Source organism: Schistocerca serialis, chromosome 1 (assembly GCF_023864345.2).
Source record: "Schistocerca serialis cubense isolate TAMUIC-IGC-003099 chromosome 1, iqSchSeri2.2, whole genome shotgun sequence".
NCBI lineage: Eukaryota > Metazoa > Arthropoda > Insecta > Orthoptera > Acrididae > Schistocerca > Schistocerca serialis.
Window position 1 is genome coordinate 690,061,526 of NC_064638.1, and position 20,278 is coordinate 690,081,803.

At 40.9% G+C, this 20,278-nt stretch overlaps 1 protein-coding gene across 2 annotated transcripts in view; it reads right to left on the reverse strand.

The window, feature by feature from the left end:
• LOC126480663 (calcium-independent protein kinase C) overlaps positions 1–20,278 on the reverse strand; it is a 226,365-nt gene that overhangs the window by 69,676 nt on the left and 136,411 nt on the right. For both annotated transcript variants that reach the window (XM_050103890.1, XM_050103897.1), the window contains exon 9: positions 9,169–9,452. In XM_050103890.1, the coding sequence (XP_049959847.1) occupies positions 9,169–9,452 (284 nt within the window). The remainder of the gene's footprint in view (positions 1–9,168; positions 9,453–20,278) is intronic.

The following is a 20,278-nucleotide window of genomic DNA, read 5'->3' on the forward strand; positions in this document are numbered from 1 at the left end:
ATGTTTGGGGAGGGAATGGCTCGAGGAGGGGAATCCTGATTTCATAAGTTTTGGAGCCACCATTTAAGTGACCTTACTGTGCTCAGGAGCATTCTCTGGGTGATCAACTTAGCCCTTTGCTACATTGTGGATTTCTTAAATGAACAGCTGACGGAATGTTGTGCCCACATAAAAGTCTGCACAGAAGTTGCAGTAGCATTTGTATATGAGTTGCTGCTTTCATAGGTTGAATCTGTCTATAATGGGCAAGGATATGTTTGTGCCAGAACTAGAATAGGATGTGCTAGCTGAGTGCAAGTGACAGATCTTGTACCTTGGTCTCCCCCACAAATAAGATCTCTGTAGCAGAGGTTGGAAGTAGGAATAGCATAAGGACACTGCAGGATATTTTTGCTTGGGTCTAGAGGAGTTATCACTTAGGACTTCAGAAGGATTTTGAAGAAGAGATTTCTCATTTCAGAGTATGGCAGTGGATATGGATTAGCTATTCTAATCTGAAATCTAAAATGGAAAAGGGAAACTGTTACTTTACACCTGGTTATGGAGTTAGTTGGGACATTGGATGTGTGGGATTGTTCATAACTGCAGAAGAGCCATTTGAGGTGTCATGGCTCTAGAGGAGACACGTTTTAGTGCAAAAGAGATGTCAGCCACCGAATTAGAAATACATCAAACCCACCAAATAGCTAGTGACAACTCATGTTGCTGAGCACAAAATAGTTGACTTCAATAGCTGCTATACAATTCTTATCAGAAGTAGGATCTAGGTAAGGTCCATTTGAACGTAATTACACAATGAAAAGTTATTTCAAAAAAGTAAATTTATTTTCAGAAAGTACATACTTCACTCTATTTTTTGACATAGTTGCCAAGTTTGTTGAAACACGTTTCATACCTCTCAACCAATTTTAAAATACCCTCTTCAAAAAAAACTTTTCCACCTGCTCCGATAACCGAGAGTTCACTGCTGTTTTCACGTTGACATCATCATTGTAATGGTTGCCACTGAGGTATTGTTTGAGGTGGAGGAACAGACGGTAATCGCTTGACGCTATATCAGGACTATAGGGTGGGTGGTCTAAAACTTCCCAGCCAAAACTTTCCAATAAATCGTGGGTCTGACCTTTAGTGTGAGGTCTTGCATTGTCTTGGAGAAGGACAATTTCCTCTGTCAGTATGCCACATCTTCTGTTTTGAATCGCTCTGCCTAGCTTTCTCAGGGTTAGCAGTATGCTTCTGCATTGATAGTGGTTCCTCGTTGCATGAAGTCGACCAACAAAACACCATGCCTATCCCAAAATACAGACACCAAGATTTTGCTCTCGGACAGAGTCTGTTTGGCCTTTACCTTTACAGGTGAGTATGTGTGTCTCCATTCCATGCTCTGTTGCTTCGATTTGGGCATGATATGCGAAACCCATGTTTCATCTCCAGTTACGATCTGACTCAAGAAGCCATCACCTTCTGCGTGATAATGAGTCAAGAACTTCATCGCACACTCAAATCTTTGGTTTTTGTGGTCCTCTGTTAGGAATTTCAGGACCCAACGGGAGCACAGTTTCATAAACTTTAGGTGTTCAGAAACAATGTTGTAAAGCACTGATCTTGACACATCAGGAAATTTGTTTGAGAGATCTGTTGTTGTGAAGTGCCTGTTCTCACAAATCCTTGTTTCAACTGAAGCCCCCAAATCATCTGTAATCAAAGAAGGGTGACTGGAGTGGTCCTCATCATGGACGTTGTCATGTCCATCTTTGAATTCTTGTACCCACTTATGCACTTTGCTTCCACTCATAATAGTATCACCGCACACTTCGCAAATCTGTTCATGAACTTCTGCAGCAGATAGGGTCCTTGCTGACAAAAACCATATCACTGAGCCAACCTCACACGCAGCTGACGAGTTGATAGTCTTAAACATTTTGAAAGCACAGAACAGAACTGTCCAGGTTAGCTACAGAGCGGAAACTGAGTACAGTTGTTCCCGAGGCATGCTGGTGCACAACACACATGCTTGCTGCAGTATATGCGCGAACTACTAGTGTCTACAACAAAACAGACCTTACTTAAAAAACATGCCTCATATTTCTATGGAGTACATCTGAAGATACTTCTGCATCTGTTTATCCAGTAACAAATTTCAGTTGCAGTTAACAAACATTAGCATTATATTAAGTCAAATAATTTTTGGAAGCCAAAAAATGCTGCTTCAATCTGGTTGCTTTGATCCCTGGCTTCCAGCAACTCATTTTGGAGCTCAGAATATGTTCTAATATTCTACCACAGATGGATTACAATGATATTGAATGGTAGTTTTGTGGATCTCTTCTGCTACAATTCTTGCAGACTAGTATGACCTGTGATTTCTTCCAATTACTGAGCACAGTTTTTCGTTCAAGAAATGTATGGTATATAGTGATTAAAAGATGGATTAATTCATTGTATACTCTGTATAAAATATACTTGAGATTTCATCAAAGTATGGTCAATTTCAGTGGTTTCCACTGTTCCTTGACAGCACTAACACTAACATCTATATCACTCACTTTTGCAGTGATGCAAGAATTAAACTAGGGCAGTACTCCTGGACCTTCCTGTGTAAAATAACAAAGTAAAATGGAGTTTAGTATTTATGCTTTTGTTTTGATCCCCACAACTTCAGTTTCTGTATAATCCATGACTGATTGGACACACAGACGCTAAGCTGGCTGCGGTGGTCTCGCGGTTCTAGGCGCGCAGTCAGGAACCGTGCGACTGCTACGTTCGCAGGTTCGAATCCTGCCTCGAGCATGGATGTGTGTGATGTCCTTAGGTTAGTTAGGTTTAAGTTGTTCTAAGTTCTAGGTGACTAATGACCACAGCAGTTGAGTCCCATAGTGCTCAGAGCCATTTGAACCATTTGAACACAGACGCTAACTCTGGTGTCATTAATAGCTTTTACATGTTGTTGTTGTTGTTGTTGTTGTTGTTGTTGTGGTCTTCAGTCCTGAGACTGGTTTGATGCAGCTCTCCATGCTACTCTATCCTGTGCAAGCTTCTTCATCTCCCAGTACTTACTGCAACCCACATGCTTCTGAATCTGCTTAGTGTATTCAACTCTTGGTCTCCCTCTACAATTTTTGCCCTCCACGCTGCCCTCCAATGCTAAATTTGTGATCCCTTGATGCCTCAGAACATGTCCTACTAACCGGTCCCTCCTTTTTGTCAAGTTGTGCCACATACTCCTCTTCTCCCCAATTCTATTCAATACTTCATCATTAGTTATGTGATCTACCCATCTAATCTTCAGCATTCTTCTGTAGCACCACATTTCGAAAGCTTCTATTCTTTTCTTGTCCAAACTATTTATCATCCATGTTTCACTTCCATACATGGCTACACTCCATACAAATACTTTCAGAAACGACTTCCAGACACTTAAATCTATACTCGATGTTAACAAATTTCTCTTTTTCAGAAACGCTTTCCTTGCCATTGCCAGTCTACATTTTATATCCTCTCTACTTTGACCATCATCAGTTATTTTGCTCCCCAAATAGCAAAACTCCTTTACTACTTTAAGTGTCTCATTTCCTAATCTAATTCCCTCAGCATCACCTGATTTAATTAGACTACATTCCATTATCCTCATTTTGCTTTTGTTGACGTTCATCTTATATCCTCCTTTCAAGACGCTGTCCATTCCGTTCAACTGCTCTTCCAAGTCCTTTGCTGTCTCTGATAGAATTACAATGTCATCGGCAAACCTCAAAGTTTTTATTTCTTCTCCATGGATTTTAATACCTACTCCGAATTTTTCTTTTGTTTCCTTTACTGCTTGCTCAATATACAGATTGAATAGCATCGGGGAGAGGCTACAACCCTGTCTCACTCCCTTCCCAACCACTGCTTCCCTTTCATGCCCCTTGACTCTTATAACTGCCATCTAGTTTCTGTACAAATTGTAAATAGCCTTTCACTCCCTGTATTTTACCCCTGCCACCTTTAGAGTTTGAAAGAGAGTATTCCAGTCAACATTGTCAAAAGCTTTCTCTAAGTCTAGAAATGCTAGAAACATAATTTTGCCTTTCCTTAATCTTTCTTCTAAGATAAGTCGTAAGGTCAGTATTGCCTCACGTGTTCCAATATTTCTACGGAATCCAAACTGATCTTCCCCGAGGTCGGCTTCTACCAGTTTTTCCATTCGTCTGTAAAGAATTCGCGTTAGTATTTTGCAGCTGTGACTTATTAAACTGATAGTTTGGTAATTTTCACATCTGTCAACACCTGCTTTCTTTGGGATTGGAATTATTATATTCTTCTTGAAGTCTGAGGGTATTTCGCCTGTCTCATACATCTTGCTCACCAGATGGTAGAGTTTTGTCAGGACTGGCTCTCCCAAGGCCATCAGTAGTTCTAATGGAATGTTGTCTACTCCCGGGGTCTTGTTTTGACTCAGGTCTTTCAGCGCTCTGTCAAACTCTTCATGCAGTATCGTATCTCCCATTTCATCTTCATCTACATCCTCTTCCATTTCCATAATATTGTCCTCAAGTACATCGCCCTTGTATAGACCCTCTATATACTCCTTCCACCTTTCTGCTTTCCCTTCTTTGCTTAGAACTGGGTTTCCATCTGAGCTCTTGATATTCATACAAGTGGTTCTCTTTTCTCCAAAGGTCTCTTTAATTTTCCTGTAGGCAGTATCTATCTTACCCCTAGTGAGATAAGCCTCTACATCCTTACATTTGTCCTCTAGCCATCCCTGCTTAGCCATTTTGCACTTCCTGTCAATCTCATTTTTGAGAAGTCTGTATTCCTTTTTGCCTCCTTCATTTACTGCAATTTTTATATTTTCTCCTTTCATCAATTAATTTCAATATTTCTTCTGTTACCCAAGGAGTTCTACTAGCCCTCGTCTTTTTACCTACTTGATCCTCTGCTGCCTTCACTACTTATTCCCTCAGAGCTACCCATTCTTCTTCTACTGTACTTCTTTGCCCCATTTCTGTCAATTGTTCCCTTATTCCCTTATGCAGGGAGAGCACAAGGGAGCTTTTACATACGATACTCATTTCTTTGGGTTCATGACAAGTCTATTGATAGTACATGCCCTGAAACAATAGTCACTGAAGGCTTCATGTGTTGTCCTCCAAATAGCCAAGTGTGTTCCATTTAGCAACTCTCCATCTGTAGCTCTGTGCTTTGTTTCAGACCTGTTTTACGATAGTCAATGTTTATCTAGAAGTGTCTCATAGAAGGCTCCTCTCCTCACGAATGAAGGGGTATACCTCTCCAGTGCTTGTTCAACTATCCTTCGCAAATTAAGCCAAATTTCCTCTGCATGCTCCTGCCCAGAGCTAAAAGTTTCAAGTTCCCTCTTGAGATATAACCCCACTGCCTCTTTATCTACTTTATTGATGTAACTACTTTTACTTGTTTTGATTTCATGCTGCACTTTTGTAATAATTGTTGTTATCTGCCTCAGGAACACATATACCACATTCACCTGACCTCATCTTCAAAGAGGTCAGGTTTATTTCTTGTAACTGCATCTAAAATATTTACATCATATGTTAGTTTTTGAACTATCTATTTTATGTAGTTATCATAAAAAATATTTGATATTCTTTCAGAGGATGTCTTGTCATGGTTACTATCAATAAAGCTGTAATTATCCCAAATGATTGTTATATGAGCAAAATCTATTCCAGTGATGAAACTGTGAATTGGCACTGAGTTTTTCTCTAAAAATTTCAGTTACCTTTGGTGATGAATCTGGTGCTTGATGCAAGAATATAATTATAATTTCACATGCATCTTCAATTTCTACATTGGTGGATCTGGGATGATTATTCCATCAATAATTCACATTAAGCTAGCCACCACTAATTCTCATTATGATTATATTTACTCCAGGTATCTCACTGCAATCAGTTTTGAGTTCTGACTAGCTTTCTGTGCTCAATATTATGAGAGCTTCATTGCTGTTTTGGAGAGCTTCAAACTATGGGACTTGCTTCAGCAGTTGATCACTAGTACATTAACAGTCTTACCTGAAAGGGGCATTTATTTTAACCTTAAACTAAAACTTTGGGATCTTGTACTGCTGTCATTATCTGAATTGGATAGAGAGTAAATTAATCCAAAGAAAAAATTTTGTGTGCATTCTACATAACAGTCAGCTACGCGGACAGCACTCACTAATTTGTAGGGCACCCCTGAGCCACTTAGAGGGACCACATGGCATGAATTTAATAAGGCACAGGCTAGCTTGTCATAGAACCTTCAGAGTTTCTTGAACAATATGCCAAATGGTTCATAACCAGTATTGATCAATTCTGGGGACAATGCTATAGGTTGTGAGATCTGTAGTTCTGTGAGCAAGACTGGTTTTCTCAACTTTCTCCGTCATTCAGCATAATAGTCCAAGTATGACCTTGCAGCCCAGATGACAGGCATTAATCACTCCATTGTGCACCACATTCTGCTGCTAGTTGCCCTCTGTTTCCCCACTGGTGGCTGGAACAGCTTTTTCAGTAGGTTGAATGAAGCACCGAGGCACACACTCTGAGTTCAAAAGCAGATTCTTCATATTGATCGCTGCCATTTCTCTAAAAGGTACTGTTATTCCACATTTAATACATTCCTAATAAGGCAATTTAGTGCACAATAAGATCACAATGCTATTGAAAACCTAAAGGGATAATGTTACACACAGAAAGGCCACAAACCTTGTCTAAAATTGCATAACATGAGTCTTTGTATGGTTAAGATTTTAACTGTTTGCTGTGAACCACTTGTTGGTTTATTCCACTATCAAATGACAAGTTTGAGGAAGGTAGAGTTTAAACTGTTGGTTAGTATGCTTGTGACATTAGTGAAAATTAAAGATTTAAACTATTCTTTGGTAGTGGGACATTGTGAGAGGCTAGTGTTCAGTGGCAGCAGACCATGTGTCATGAAGATGTTGTATATGGAGGTGGCAAAGTAATGGAAAAGTAACTGTTGAGTGTCAGTGGAAGAAGTGAAATGTATTGTAAATACAGGGAGGTGGCTGCAGGCAATGGATGGTGGAGACATTAGTCAATTAGGACAGAAAATCTTTCCACGGGTACATAGTAAGCAGCTACACTAGGAAGTCTGAGATGGTTAGGCTTGACAATTTTCTGGGAATCATGTAGAAGGTTTATGTAGAGATTATTTGGGAGTAAGAAAGGAAATTGATTCAGGTGAAATATTATAGGATAGCTCCAGGTATTTTAGTATGTACTAGAGATCAAACTGCAACTGTGGAACAGAGCCTGTTCAGCAAGACTTGTTGGTGTCTGGCAGTTGGCAGAGACCTTCTGATGTATAATACTTTGGTTTCTAACAACAATGGTGGGGCATTTGTCTACAATGAGGATGATCAGACTCTGAGACAAAGTGTTTGCATTTCCATCTACCATGAGATTGGTGCCATTAAGATGCAATCTACATAGAAAAGTGATGCTAGGTTGGAGAATAAGAATTCCCAGAAGGGCAATGACGGCAGTTACATGGGGAAAGGGAAAAATCACAGCACCTTGTGGATTAGAAAAGGTTCTATTTGAGATTGAGATATGGGCTAGCTTTGGTTGGTAGTGTGGTTGAAAAGGATGTGATTGTGTGTGATGTATGTGTGGGAGAGGGGGGGGGGGGGGCACTGGAATGTTTCTGGGAATATGTTATGTAAAACTGGTGAACCAGAAAACAGATAGAGTACTTTCTTGAGATGATGTTTAGAATGCTGTTCCAGTTATTATATGTTAAGGGTGTCAGTTTAGAAGATGTGATGTAGGAACCCATACAGTAATTACGCCTTGTTGGGATAGAAAAGATTGTTCAGAGTGCCTGCTTTGGTAGGATTAAGCAAATGAGGGATACAGACTGGAATGATTCAGAAACTTGGAGGTTTTTATGAAAGGATGAGTAACATCCAGATATAGGAATGTATGTAGGCAGGTTATTGGGAAAAGCAGATGCTCTGTGCATTCTGATATGATGTGAAGATCTGTAGCAAGGATCTAGGCTCAAGTATGGAATGGAATGTAGTAATAAGAAGTACAGGTTGAGAAATAATGGAAACCAAAAATTAACAAAGGAAATTAACACAGGGAATAAACAGTAGAATGAAACAATGTATGAAATGCATTACAACTATGGCACAACATTTTAGTAAGGCGTACCAATGACTGGCTGAACCGTATGAATGGCCACTGCCAATCTGCAGCCAAGTGATCTTCAGGAGGCAACAAATGCTCTGTTGTGACCTCTGTGACCTCTTTGAAATCTATGCCATTTAGCTCACCCCACAACACCAACTTCTCTGAACTGTGTAGGTGGTAAACATCCTTCAAACACAGCCTTTGATCCCACAATTCTCTTGGCCAAAACTTATGCTAGTCCTTGTCCTAGACGTACCTCTACCACTGCTCCCAAACCATTTCTTGCCCTCTTCACTACCTTACCCTACCATCAACATCTAGTTTCTCTCTGCTTACTAGCTTAAATTACAGATGTATGCATGTCATCCACAGTTTTCTCAGCAGACTCCCTCTTCTATGACTGCTGGCCCAAGCTCCCCCCCCCCCCCCCCCCCTCCACCCTCCCCCCGCCCCTGCTCTCTCTCTCTCTCTCTCTCTCTCTCTCTCTCTCTCTCTCTCTCTCTCTCTTCCTCTTATCTCCATGCGAACATGAAACTGCCCATCCTGCACATGAACTGAGAGGTGCTATTTTCCTACATTCTCCCTGTAATGTTTCTTGCTCCCTAACCCTTGTCTTTGCCTTCCTCATGTCATTCAGTTTCCTGCTCCTCTTGCTGTTTCACATGTCTGCCCCCTCCAAGACAACCACTCACTTGAGTTCACTGCAGCTATGTCAGTGTCGCTGTGTGTGTTTATTGCCTATACAACGCTCAACACTTCCTCTATTACGTGAAGGGCTGTTTAGCACACACAATGTTTCCTTTTTTTCCTTTTTGTGTGTTTCATTTGGGAGTTTCCATTATTGTACTAATAAAAGGAAACGATTGCTGAATAGAAACAAAATTGACAGTCACTGGGGTAAATAAAAGAATTTAAGAATATGTGCATTGCACTCTTGCAACATATGAGCAGCAAAATTTAACTATCATCTAAATGAATTGGTTTCAAGTAGTGTACTCACCTTAGTCTGAAAACAGGAGTGCAGAGCAGTGAGAAATGGATGTTTTGCTGCAAGAGCTAGGATACGTTTTTCAGTCATTGTACAATCAACATCATCATCCTGAATGATGACGTCTTTCTTGAGCACCTTGACAGCATACACTTCATCAGGACAGCCCTTTCTCTCTGCCAGCATCACTTTACCAAAGCTACCTTTTCCAAGCACTTTTATAAAGTGAAAATCATCCAGTCCTAATTTTCGTGGACCACTTCGTGTTGACTCATTGCCTCCAGAACTGTCAGCAGCTGCAGAATGTCACAGACACATCAAAAGGTTTGGATCCATATTTTCAAAAAGAGTGACATTGACTACAGCAGTGTACATCTTTTAAAAAAACAGACACATATGTAAAATATTCACAACTGACATACAGAAAAATAATTTTAATCTTGTGTTTATTTTTGTGTTTGTAACAAACAACCAAGCATCACCTCAAAATGAAACTAGAAAAACATTAAATATAAAGAGGTAGTAGTACTCCATCAGTATGTGTTCACACTAGGTAAAGTTCTTTGGTGACTTGATCCTTACAAGGTCCTTTTGTAATTTCTTAAACATAAATATTCAATATAAACAACAAAAAATGAATATGAACACCTTCCTGTCTCCAAAGCATTACAGGTCATTCAAATTATGTCAGATTTAGCTCTTTCATACTCAATCGTAGAGCACTGCTGTTCCACCTGGCTAAACAGTGCTCACATTAAAATAATTGACACACAGCTCAACCAAGCAAAGTACATTATCAAAGGATGTATTCATCCCACAAACATGCACTGGCTCATATCCATAAGGAGATCACAGTCATTGCTGAAAGTGTGGACAAGAATAAAAAACAACCCAGAATTGGCAATTCATTCAGAATTTTTACTATCAGAACCACAGTGACTGAGGTCTCCAAAACCATTATGGCACATAGCAATCAGTCTGCAGAACAATTATTTCAATATACAAGACTTCTGGAACAATCAATAGCAAAAGCAAGCTTCCTTGCTGCAACATAAAATAATTAAAACTACCTGGCAGTGAACAACAGGTTTTCATCCATCCACATGACACTGGTGCATACTGAACAGGACCAGAACTGACTGAGCCAGATGTGGAGCACTGTTGCAGCAATAAGGATGGAAGCCCTTTCCTCAGTGTGACTGTGGCAAAAGGAGCACACTGTACATCATATGACATTTGAATGGTCCCTCAAAGCTTTCAAAGGGACAAAGCAAGACTTTCACAACTTCCCAGAGAAGCTTCTGACTAGATTTCAAACTTGGGCTTACAGTTATGAACTCATTATGAACTTGAGATTCTGTGTATCTGCATAGTAATGCATATTTTTGTTGTGAATTTTTTTTTCAGTCGTCATATGATAAATAATAATAGTATGTCAGACAAGACATCCAAGACTATTCTGTTTTCGATATTTATTACCAGCTTCATTTTCTAGATCTTTTCCATGCAAGATCTGCTCCTCATGAAATTTCCTTGGTATCCACCAATCTGTACATTTCATTATTGTTTTTCCACTCTGTTCAGCAGTGCCCTTGAGAATTTCTGATAGATCAGTAGTAGTGGTGATACTCTGCTGTAGTTTCCAGTCTCCATTTTATCCCGGTCACTATGAAGAGGGAGAGTAGTGTTAATGCCCATTCGAATCGGAGTTCCTCTTCTTCTTGTAATTTATTTATAATATTTGTCAGATCAATTATTAGTTTCTTGTGAATGTATTTCAAAAATTCTGCAGTGCTTCCATCTGCTCCTTGAGCTTTGTTATTCGAGTTTTTATGATGTTTTTATTCTCTTCAGTTGTTGGTGGTTTTGAGTCTACATTTGGTCCTTTGTTTTTCACTTATTCATTTCATGTTTAAGTACACTGTTTTGTATAGTTTGTGGAGTTTTAGGAGAATTACTGAGTTATTGAGAAGTAATAAATTCTTGTTAAGCTCATTCACTAGCATCCAACTTCATTCCACAAGCCTCATGCACTAGAATTCTTACAGAGGTGACCAAACGACAAGCAGTAGCATCTATTTTGAGATAACAAGTGTACTTTATAATATAGTGAAAGCTTCAACAATGCATTCATTCCACAATCACCTGCTTTTTGAAAAATATGTTCAGAATGGTGACTTTAAGAGTGGCCCGCATAATGTTCTCTTCCATGCTGATCAGATTATGAGTGTTGTAAAACATGAAAGAGACATTCTACCACCTCTTACCACAGACAGCAATAATGCTGAATGTGAGCACGAATAGTGTTCAGTGTATTTTGACCTCCTTGTCTATATCGGTGTCTGATATCAACAAGACAGTATACTTATTTGCATGACAACACCTCATGTGATTTTACCAGTCTATCCATGTAGGGAATGGTTCTGATGAATCTGTTCGTAATCCAATGCAAGACCCAACCAGCTGTGCCATGAAGAAGACTCTCAGTTTTCATGCCATGCCATGCACATCCCACGAGATCTCATCTGCTGCTGATCTCAGGCCAAACGTTCTTGCACATTGCCAACAGAACTTCCATGGAGCACATATATGATCAGGTTCTCAGTCTAAACTACCAACTTTCAAGCTAGAGCAACCTGTGATGAGGTTCATAACCACCAAATTCATACTATGCATTTACAGAATCATCGATGATACTTCCAAGTTCACAGCCTTACTAAGCAATGTAGAGGATTATGCCCACATTATTAGTGACCTTCCAACAAAGGCAAATTCGACACTGCAAAACTGGCATTGCTGCACCCACTCATCAAGAACCAGACCCACTCATCAAGAGACCAGAGCAACTGCTACAACAAATAAATAATGAGGAAAGATTGGGCAGGAGACCATCTCAGCTGTGGAGAAATCTCTATGCACTGATCAATCTGATTCTCATGCCAGACAGAACACTCTGGTTAATTAAATTACCACCTTAGATACAGTCGGCAATAATTTCACACAAATATAATATTATGGGAAAAAATTACACAGACTAGTCACATTAATGTGACCACCATATATTTTTGACATCAACATGCAATAATCACTCACAAACAGCAGATGGCAGCACTATCAATGGAGGGTATATTAAGAATGTCACAGGGACACAGAGCAATTTATCTGATTTCCAAAAGCGCATGATCATTGGCTTTCGGGGCCAAGGGAGGAGACATTTCCAATATGGCTAAGTCGGTAAACTGTTCATGTGTTGTAGTGGTTAAAGTATACATGCATGACAAGATGACACTATTCACAACTGGCACCAAGGCATCTGTGGTGCACCACAGGCCACAGATGACAGAGGTGAACGACGGTTGTGGACACATATATGGGTGAATAGATGTGCAACTGCTGAGAAGCTGACTGCCCAGATGGGGCTACCAACAGCATCTCCTCAACAACCATTCAGCAAATGTTGCTACATTTGGGCATTCACGCATGCTGACTGCTCTTCATCGGTGACAAAGGCTGACATTTGCATGCCAGTACCACAAGTGGACATCAATTGAATGGTGATAGGTAGCACTTTAGATGAATCAAGTTTTATGCTCCATCGAAGAGATAGCCATTGGCATGTACAGTGTGAAATGTCTGAAAGCAAAAACCATGCAACCAGGAGTGAGCATTATGATCTGGGGAATGTTTTTGTTCCATTCCCTGGGTGATCTCATCATTCCAGAAGGAAGAATTGATCAATGCATATTCTTGAGGACCATGTCCACTCCTTCATGCAGTTTGTTTTTCTCACCTTGATGGCATCTACTGGCAGGACAGTAGAACATGTCACACAGCTTGCAGCATAGTGCATTGTTTGAAGAGCACTAGAATGAGATTACCTTACTTCCCTGACCACCAAATTCTCTGGATTTAAACCCAGTCAAGAACGTTTGGACCCACCTCCACTGGGCTCTAAGTGCCATGGATCCTCATCCGAGAAACCTAGCTGGCCACAGCACTGGAGTCGGCATGGCTTCACATCCCTGTTAGTACCTTCCAGAACCTCATTGACCCTCTTCCTGCATGTCTTGCAATGGTCCGTACTGCAAAAGGTGTTTATTCAGATTTTTTACAGGTGGTCACATTACTGTGAGTGGACAGTGTATTTCTGGTTGACAGACTTTTTGCAGTCTGACAGCAATGACAATGCCCGGACACAATGCACAACAATGAATGCAACCAGCAACTTTCAGGTATGGCATACTGGCTGCACCTATGAGGAGATACCAGTCCTGAGCAATCATGTACACTCATGAGTGTTATGTCAAGAGTGACCACCCCAGAAGTGATGACTTTCAGCCAGCCATGACTGCCATATACATGGCCGACAACAACATGCCTCATGATAGTGAGGGGGCATGCCCATGATTGTGTTGGTTTCACTCCTGTTTCGGCGACCAGGCATGCGACTGCTCAATGTCATGTAGCCACCCAAATGCAAGATGTGGACTGCAATAGGCGCCTAGCACTTATGGCTTTTCCTTGGCATGATCAATTTTGTATGAAATTTTAGACCATCTGTCACAGCAACTTCCTTGTTGATTGCCTCAGACACAAGTGAAGCTGCAGTTGGTACAGCAAACAGATGTGGGCAAAAACAACTGTTACATTTCTTTTCGCAGAAGCTAACCGAGTCTTAATGTAAGTGGTCAGTTTATAATTGGGAACTGCTAGCCATGTATGAGGTCATGTGACACTTCAAAGAAGAAGGTGGGCCCTAACAAGTTACATGCACCACAAACTGCTGGCAGATGCAATACACAACCCAGAAAAAGACTGTCCCCCACTGCAGTTCAACTATCTCGATTATACCGATGTTCAGCACCTCAAGAGCATTGTGGCAGATTACCTATCTCAAGTTAATGCACTGCCAGTTAATATCAACTATGAAGATCTCACTGTAGCTCAACAACAGGATCCAAAAATCTGCAAACTTCTACAATGTTCCTCCATGAAAGTCTGGTGTGACATATCACAACACCAACCCTATCCGCACGTTCAGCTAACAGTGAGAAAGCCTATTTTCGATAGCTGCTGAAGCTGGGGGTATTCCCTGCTGCTAAGCCTGTTATGTACCAATCTATCAGGTTTGATGTGAAGTGAGGCTGCAAACTGTGGACTGAAACCTACATAGCTTTCCAGGACTGCATGAGTGTTCAACATGCACATCTTTTCACAGAAGCTAACCGAGTCTTAATGTAAGTGATCAGCTTATAACTGGGAACTGCTAGCCATGTACGAGGCCATGTGACACTTGGCCAGTTAGAACATGTCCACTTCGATCTGGTTGGCCCACTATTGGAGTCAGAAGATACCACGACTGATTGTGTCATTCACGGCAAGAGTATTCATAAAATTGTGGGCATCGCATTCCAGCTGATCAGTGTCCATTGTTACCAATCAGAGCCACCAGTTCAAGTCCATATTACTCTGCAAGCTATCTAACTTTTGCAGTGTACAGTGCTACTGCATCAAAGCCTATCATACGCACAGCAATGGACATGTCAAATGCCGGCATTGAAAAATCAAGGCAGCACTTATGTGCCATGAAGGCCAATGGACACTGGGTCCTATTTCTTCCACATTCATAGAAGACAGTTAGGCTTCATTAACAGATGTTTCATGTAACAAGCTACTAACCCTACTGTCAGATTCATCTTTCCGGCACAACCACTAGCCACTAAGGAATTATCAACCCCAGCCCATAGGGTGAAACAACACATTACGTGAATAGCAACTCTGCTCCTCAAACACTGCACCTCATCATAAAATTTTGTGTACAAAGACCAGCATTGCAGCCACTATATTTCAGCGCACATCGAGTACTGAAATGGGGGGACATAGTATTACATGGGAAGCCAACCACCGTCTCCATGGATCACCTTCAACCTGGACTGGATTTTGCAAAAGTACTGCTTAGACAAAAACCAAAACACAAGAAGAGGGGGCTGGCAATGTACCACCTCATCTGCCTCCGCCACAAGTGACCCTTCTGCCAAGACAACTTGAGAACTTTGACACCGACCGGCAATCTTGCTATGACTGCATCCGTCGACCTCCCCCTACCTTAACCAGTATCAATGGAGGAGGTGCATCATCACTGCATTTCTTTGCCAAGAAATAGAATGGTCATGTTCTTCATTGCAGCTGGGCACAGCATGACTGATCATGCAAAACTACATTTAGAACATGTGAGTGGCTGGGCTATTTGTTGGCCTTGTCCCATCAGTGCTCCACACTGCATGGGAGGGCTCTGAGGGGACCCCACTGTTGATGATGAAATACCACAAAATTAAAACTCTTTGGCAATGATATTAGTTAGTCCTTCCTGCGGGAGGAACATCTTCATCAGTCGAGTCATCTTCAGCTAACTGTGTATGTATGCAGTCCATCTGTACATTCCATTGTTAATATTAAATTTGTATTAATTGTACTCATTGGCATTTAGATTCAATCTGTAAGCCTCCACACTAGAATTCCTAGAAGTTTTTAAGTACAAGCATTGGATAAAACAATAGAAACACTGCAAAAAATGTATGAGTGAACATAAACATAGATGCTAACCAAGCCCATAGACTGTGCTCGTGTGTGATTGTGAGTGCGTTGTCGAAGTTAAGTGAACTTCAATGAGGGCAAATTGTTGATGTTGCATGGTAGGTGCTCCAGTAACCAAGGTAGCCAAAATATTTGTTCAAGAGGCACCATATCAAAAATTTATATGGCATACAGGTAAAGTGGAAAAACATCATCCACTGAGTGACAAAGGGAACAGAATAGCGTGTTGAGGGATTGTGATGGATTGTCGCTGAAGAGGATCGTGGCAAAAAATAAGAGGGTAATAGCTGCAAAAGTCACTCGTTAACTCTATCAGCAGCAAAACAATACAAAGGGAGCCCCATGATCAGAGGACTGCACGGTGATCTGGAATTCCAAAACCATTCATCAGTGATGCAAATGTTATAGCAGGAGAATGTCATGCCAAAGCCATAAAACTCGATATATGGAGCAATGGAAGAAAGCCATTTGGTCAGATGAGTCTTTCACACTGTTTCCAACTTCTGGCTGAGTTTATGTCCCAGGAGGAAATGTGGTGGGGGTTTGGTGGTGCTTTGGGCAGTCATATCATTGTATTCCAGGGGCCCCATGTTTACTCTGCGAGGTCTCATTACTGCCAAATATTATGTGACCATCTGGCTGATCAGGTCCATCGCTTGGTACAATGTTTATTCCACAATGATGATGCTATGTTTCAAGATGATAAGGCCCCTGTTCACACAGCTCACATTGTCCAGAACTAGTTTTATGAGCAAAAGGATTTAGTGTTGCATCTTCCCTATCCACAACAGTCACCAGATCTGAACATTATTGAGCCTTTGTGGTCTACTTTGAAGAGAAGGGAGCACAAGTGCTATCTGCCTCCAACATTGTTACCTGAACTTGACACTGTTTTGGAGGAAGAATGGTATAAGATTCCATTGGAAACCATACAGGAGCTGTATTTATCCATTCTGAGATGACTGGAAGTTGTTTTGAATGCCAACAGTTTTCCTACACCGTATTAGCCATGGTAATTTGTTGTGCTCTCTGTGTTTCCATGTCTTTTGTCCACTTCCCGACTGCATTAGCTGCCTTGTAAGTAAAAGGACTGATACTATTTTTATATCCATACTTGTATCACCTAAAGGAAAGGAAGAATTAGTGACTTCTGATAATGGAAGTGTAAGGTCATTTACATATGTCAGAAACAACAGAAGACTGTGGTAGATTATGTGTTGTTGCTTAAAATTCCAAGTGCCTATTGTTACGTGATTAACACCATTTTCTGCCAAGAAATGAAGATAACAGCCTTGCAAATTTCTGTGTTTACCATTCCCTAATAATTTAACTTTTGCTTTGGTTGGTTGATTTGGAGGGAGGAGGAGGCCAAACAGCAAGGTCATTAGTCCCATTGGATTAGGGAAGTATGGGGAAGGAAGTTGGCCCTGCCCTTTCAAAGGAACCATCCCGATATTTGCCTGAAGCAATTTAGGGAAATCATGGAAAACCCAAATCAGGATGGCTGGATGTGGGTTTGAACCGTTGTCCTCCCGAAAGCAAGTCCACTGTTAAACTGAGCGAGGTGGCACAGTGGTTAGCACAACCACTGCGCCACGTCACTTGGTTTAACTTTTGCATGAGAGTATCATTGTTCACACAATAAAAACTGAAGTCAGCCATAACATATACCTAATATATTCTGATTTATTGATTTCAGCATAATAACTATCAAAATTAATACAGCCTGTTCAGCTGAGAGTCATTTTGTACATCCAGAGAGTTTTCTGCTGCACTAAGTTTGTTTAAATTCCATTGGACTTGTTTTTTTTTAATTTTTTTAAAAATCTGGTAGCAGTAATAGGGGCAGCAATCCTTTATTATAGTTTTGTCTCCATTTTATTGAAGTTGAAGACAGCATATTTAAATCTGTCCTGGAAAATACCATTAAGAAAAGATTCATTACATAAATAACCCATTGAGTTATGTACCTTAAAAGAGAATCATGTGATTATTCTGCTACTTATTTCATTACAAACAAGAGAACTGATAACACTGACAGCTATTTTAGAGATGTCTGATGTAGTTGAATCTTATCAAACTTGTTTGGAATGCTGTTTCCAGGTACTTTTCATTTATTGCTCTTGTAGTTTTCAAGTTCTTATTAATTATTATGAGAGTAAATATCATCAAATGTAATGACCAGAGAAACTACTAATGTCAATTTGAACTAAGCCTTCACAGTATTTATGTGTCTATAAAACTGTTACTAGTGGTAGTGTTCCTAGTTCCCAGAACTCTTGTTGTAAACTGTACGAGGGAGGTTAGACTATATGAAGTTGAGAGGGACTCGGTTATAATTCTAGAATAGTATTGTTCTAAAAAGTTTAAATGAAAACTTCCAGCTAACATACCTCCTTCTGTTTAGAAGCTAAAAATTTTAATAAGGCATCAAGTGTTTTTCATGGATAACTCAAAATTATCTGTTGGAGCCATGTGTATTGTGGATTTTTCTATTAAGCTGTAGTGACTGCTACATACTCATGCTGCAGTTGGCACATGTGACAATCACTTGTGCCAATCTCAAATGTTCTGCAACACAGTTTGCGTGAGTGCAAAGAAAGAAGAATGTCGTCCACATGCTGGCATTTTTCCCGCTTGGGACACAGTGATATGCCTGCAGCGACTCACCACATTTATGTTTAGCACAGCAGAGCAACTAGTGAGGTTTACTCTTTGTTTGAGATGTTCTGTTACTCTTGTTAGAAACAATGCCTGTACCTACCTTAGTAAAGTGGTTTCGAGAGTCAATAATCTGTTGAAGTTGCATCTCATTTCTGACTGAACAGAAATTCGAATGCAGGATACTCTCATACCACGTGGACTAACACACTGCTTCCCGAGCAGAAAGGAGTGCCGGTCCCCGGCACGAATCCACCCAGTGGATTTGTGTCGAGGTCTGGTGTGCCAGCCAGCCTGTGGGTGGTTTAACGCGGTTTTCCATCTGCCTTGGCGAATGTGGGCTGGTTCCCCTTATTCCACCTCAGTTATACTATGTCAGCGATTACTGCGCAAAAACTGTCTCCATGTTGCGTACACCATAATTACTCTACCACGCAAACATCATTTGGGGCTACACTCATCTGGAGTGAGACGGATTGCTGTGGCCTGTTGTGGGGTTGTGGACCACTGAGGGCAACGGCGGGATAAAGCCTCTCCATTGTTTCTAGGTCCTCGGTTCAGTACACAATATACAATACATCCTGTCAGTTAGGACCCTGGATAAGAATTTTTGCCATACAGAGTTAACAAACTGTGACAGAATTATCAATGGTATTGCACCTGGCAGGGTGCCTCCTGACCTTTTGGCCCCAGAATCCCATATTGTGGTTTGCTCAGGCTGGAACAAATGTGGATAACACTAAATTCTCTTTGGTTATAAGCCAGCTCAACCATCAAAATGCTACAGAGGTCCAAGACATAATAACAGCACCTCTGATGGAAAAAGTTTATGACAGATTAAAAGCGGAGCTGATATGTCATATAGTGATTTCATAGGGAGATTGCATGCACCAGGTATTGACTCAAGAAGAAATTGGTGACAGGAAGCCCTCACAATACCTTCATCATGTTTGCAACAAAGTAGACATCAGCAACATTCCAGACAACCTCCTGCACATGATTTGGAGCAACAATCTGCCAGCCCAGTTAGAAGCTATCATTGCTATGAAATTGGACATGTCACTGGAGGTGGTTGCAGAACTTGCTGACCACATTCAAGATGCCATCGTGTAGTGCTCGCAGGTTGGTACAATAACTGTTCCTATCAGTGGTATGTCCATAACCTCTACTGTGTCATGTGCTGATTACGATGCCCTAGCCGACAAGATGGACTTCTTAAGCGCACAGATGGTAGCTTTGCTTTCACGAGTTAATACAAGCTGCCATAGAGGATGTAGTTGATGACATTCAAGGAGTTGTTCCACTTCGCATTCTGTGTCCAAGTGTGGCTCCACAGTTTGTTGGTACCACTGCAGATATGGTTAACAGGCAAAAAAGTGTGCAAGCCCATGTACATTCCCAGATGGGAATGGCGGTTGTTAGTAGGCACCACTGACTGCCACAAACTTCCTGGTACTTGTTTATAACGGAATGAGCCTCAGGAAGGAAATGTCTAATATACACATGATCTGATCTGAGTATTTTACCAAGAAAGTCACTCTGCTACTGCAGGCCATGTATGGCAGTCAACTTGGCAGCTGATAACAATATAAAGATTCCAACTTACTGTACATGGCATGATGTTGTAGACAATTTGCATGGAATTTCATGGCAGCAGAAATGGCTGAGGTGATTATAGACACTGACTTCTTTGCCACATTTTGAACTTTTTCCTGATGTATCTAATGCCTGCCCAGTGGACAGCCTTACATGTTTGACAGCCACTGTATATCACCATGACACTAGAACAAGTAGCATCAAGCTTGTACAAGTGGCAGATGTAGAGTACTGCATGATTTTCTGGCCTTAACTAGACCACCGGGAGCAC